This window comes from Brassica oleracea, unplaced genomic scaffold, assembly GCF_000695525.1.
Source record: "Brassica oleracea var. oleracea cultivar TO1000 unplaced genomic scaffold, BOL UnpScaffold01055, whole genome shotgun sequence".
Lineage (NCBI taxonomy): Eukaryota > Viridiplantae > Streptophyta > Magnoliopsida > Brassicales > Brassicaceae > Brassica > Brassica oleracea.
Genome location: NW_013617625.1, coordinates 28871 through 33021, shown reverse-complemented (window position 1 = coordinate 33021; position 4151 = coordinate 28871). Strand labels below are relative to the sequence as shown.

Sequence of the window (4151 nt, the reverse complement as noted above, 5' to 3'; positions counted from 1 at the left end):
ATGTATATATTATGTAAATTTAATTATATAAAATAGAAAATAAAAAACTGATTGTTTGGATTAATAAAATTTATTTACGTATTTACAACAGTTTAATTATATGCGTAATAGTTATTGACTTTTTTCATTATCCAATATATATTATTTTATAATATATAAAAGAACATACTATACGTAAAATAATTTATATATACGATGTTCATCCCCCGCAAGGCGCAGATCTTAATCTAGTAGTCAAGTAAATATAAAACCTTAAACCTAACTGATTGATTGTTTTCAATAATGGCTATTAGCGTTTCAACTTCCCCGAGGGGTTTCCACCAAGACGTGGTGGCTATGCCCTAGCATACTTCGAGTGTGAAGGCAAGTTGGGGAAGATGTATGGTGGATATCCTAACTGTGCTTTGGTGAAGCTTTATGCCAAGCTCGGCCTTCATCGTTACAATTGGTTAGAGGTAAAGAAAAACTAGTTTGATGCTTTTAATGTAACTCATAGTTTAAGAGTTTCATCTGTTTCTTTGTTCATCTGTGTTTAGGGGACAAACTTCCAGTTAGATAGATTAAAGAGATTCAACATTAGCGCTGCAACTGCTTACTACATAACTTTGGTTGCACGCCTTCCAACCAGCGACTTGCAGCAAATCTTTCAGGTTGTAGTCGAGGAAGAACATCTTGGAATTTTAGATTTGACGTGCCGTCATTCTAGACCTCAAGGTAAAGATTTAATGTATTAATCAATTAATTTACATCTCACACTTTCTGACTATATAACATTTTTCATAGTGACCGAGAGTTCAAAGAAGGAGACGCCTTTCTTACGTCCACATCGCCAGCGAGTGTCTATTACCTACAGAAACAGATTGCTTGATCGGCCCTCCTCAGAGATTGCATGGCCCTCCTGAGATATTGCTTTCAGTGACACAAAACGTTTTTACGTGGTAACATAATTTTATTAAGACACTCATCTGTGGTCACTTGCATGCATCAGTTTTTCTTTTGCCTAGTACTAATATATGTTTTATTTTCCTTTACAGTTGAATGAATCTGAGTTGCGATGCAGTGATTGGATTTCTTTGTATGTGGAACTTGCAATTTGTACTTCCCATAGACGTATTAGAGCTGTAAGTTTTCTTGCTTATCAGGTATTATTGGTGATAATATAATTAACATGAGACTCTTGTTGTTGCAGAGGGATCTCTCTAAGTTTGAGATAGAGATTGTTCAAGTAGCCAAAAAATCTCTCGATGATAAGGAGCCCCCAAGTCTCAAGTCTAAAGCTGTTGTCATTTACATAACTTATAAAGACTTGGTCAAGTCTCTTCGGATTGGTGAGCCTTGTCTTTGCAAAGCTATTGTTAGGCGAGTCGTCAATGAGACTAAGGGAATATTGAGTATCCAAGGTGATTGCTGGAATGATCTTCTAAGAAGTATTCTAAGAAGGGATCTCGAATCTTTAGGCGTCGCTTAGGAGTCCATAAACTATGGCGGTTATCTAATCCTAAGTGGCATCAGACACACAAAAACCGCAGCCTCCGCTCTTTGCCCCCGAGTTGATGAACTATTTAATAATTTATTAAGACATTTTGAAGATGTGTATCGGATATATTTAACTATTAATTAGTGATGACTATGTATTTTGTGCTTTTTGGTCGCTTTTTACGCTTGTACTTAATGCAATTAAGTTAATTTACTAGTATTATACCCTGTTCGAAAACGCGGGCGCCTAGCCAATTAGTCGGCCGACTAGGCGCTCGTCGGAACCGAACCGCCGCGATTTCACCAAATCGGTTCAACAAATCGTTAAACCGATTAATCAATAAAGTAACCGATTAATCGCTAAAAAATCGGATTAAAACCGATTTAAAGCGCTTAATAGTTGGACTTTGTTGACAAATTTTGGGCCTTAAAACGAAAGCCCATTTGTCTGTGAATTAAGTAGACTTTGTCCCTGTATTTATAAGAGACTTCAACACCTCTCTTCCTCATTCTTAACAGATGTGGGACAAGTTAATTTTTTTTTTTCAAAATCGCACATGTAAAAATAGTGGAAAAGATATGTTGCTGGAGAATCGAACACACTACCTCCTAAGATTACGTAAACATCATAAGCCGCTGGACTGTGGTGCTTCTACGTCCATCTGTCACATATATTTATATATATAAGCACGTATTAAAACTATTATTATCATGTTTATTACATAAACATATTATAAATACATTAAATCGTATTAAAACCTAGGCCCCGATTAATCTCCGTTTAATCCCCGATTTTTTTATAACTCGCTAGGCCCGGTGTTGCCGCCCGACTAGCGCCTAGCGTAGTTTCGAACAATGGTATTATATTTGCATCATATATAGAGTAAGTTGACTTTGGTACGTATGCATTAATAACCAATTTTGTGATAGTATGTGTGCATTATAAATAGAGAGGATTTATCTAAACGAATTTGACATCATGCCATGATAAGATACACTAAGTAATACTATTATTCTTCAAAACATTTGGAAAAGTGAGGTTAGTTTATTTTGTCAAAGAGAGATTGATTAACTTGGTATATCAGAAAGGGAGAAAATAATCTCGTTTGTGAAAACTAGAACACATGAAAGATTTTTTCCCCCCATATCTTTCATGCGAAGGGAAAATGCTACGAATTGTAATTACGTAATGAATGATCTCACATCGACCGTTTGCCTATAAGACCACAAACTGAGCCACGTCCGAAAATTCAATTCTCGTATTTTGGATACTATTATAAACTCACTAAATTGTGATTCAGTTCTTTTAATTATTGTTAGACGGATGGTCACGTAACCAATTAGGCCTATAAGGTTTTCTATGAAAAATTACGTAGACCAGTTCTCCATTGACCTTTCTCAATAAAATAGGTTAATGTTCCCTATTTTATTTTTTAGCACCGTTTTCTATGTTTCCTATTCCAATTAATGAACAAATACCTATAATCCAAATCTTCTTAAAAAAAAACGTGTATGAGCACTTAATTAAGGAAGAGAGATTAATAGCTGGCCTTGGATCTCAAGAATTAAAAAGCCTTTGTGCTAGCCATGTTCGTCTCGTTGGTGTTAATGTCAAAAGCTAACATCAATATAGATTCGTTGTTCATTGTACATAATCTAAGGCATCATTTTGAAATTCAGACACTGTATTAAAAAAACGTTGGTTTAACGCCAAAGTGTATTGATTAATATGTCGTACAATCAGTTTCACAGCTTACGTTACAAAAAAGGCAGACTACATATGAAAAGTTGCATTGACCAGTTTTCTCTAAAAAAAATTAACATTTTCTAAATTTCCTTTTCACACAATCTTTCGACTTGACGAGTAGTCCATGGGAAATATACGAAGGAGATGAGTCTCGTCCACTGAGGGGCCGAAGAACGGAGGAATTCGATGTAACAATTCGATCTTCTTAAATAATATTAGTCTTTGATGTATTGAATTTTTTATCCATGATTGTGATTTTGTTTTGTTAGAAATGACTAGTGTTTGTTACAAAACTAAACCCTACGCTTATAATAAAAGTCAAAGAAATTGCAAACCTTAAGCCTAACTGATTGATTGTTTTCTAATTGCTACTTGTGTTTCAAGAGGAGTTTCCACGAAGACATGGTACACTTCGACTGTGAAAGCAAGATTGAGTACGATAAATATCCTAATTGTGCCTTGGTGAAGTTTTATGCCAAGCTTGGTTTTCATCATTACAATTGGTTAGAGGTAAACAACTACTTTGAATCTTTGATATCTTTAATCAACATGTTGCATGATAAACCACCTTCTCAATTTCTTCTTCTTCTCCTTTCCTTCTCTTTCTCTTTTCTTTCTTTTCTTCATTTTATGTAGAGTTGTGATCTTATAATCATCTAGATTAGATTGCAGTGAAGAATTACCAAGTTCATATATGAAACAAAAGAGAGGAGGAATTACCCAATATTGTTAAAAAGATGTGACATCGATTAACTCATTATTTACCAAGGCTACAAATTAGTTTTTTCTTGATTCACGAACTTCTTCTATGGAAAATTTATATTGCTTCATGTGTAAGAAAGTTTTTTTGGGAAGATCTGGTATACCAAGAGGTCTTAATGGTGAATCATATTCATATCATCATCCATGTTATACATATCTTCGAAAA

The 4151-nt window shown here is 34.6% G+C and overlaps 1 protein-coding gene across 1 annotated transcript; it reads left to right on the top strand.

The window, feature by feature from the left end:
- Positions 1-293: 293 nt before the first annotated feature.
- Positions 294-1468, top strand: LOC106320767 (UPF0725 protein EMB2204-like; the record flags this gene model as incomplete). The annotated part of the gene is made up of 4 exons (XM_013759129.1): positions 294-455; positions 537-650; positions 1035-1121; positions 1190-1468. Coding segments are annotated over 4 exons (642 nt in total), but the record flags the coding sequence as incomplete, so codon positions are not given.
- Positions 1469-4151: the final 2683 nt, after the last annotated feature.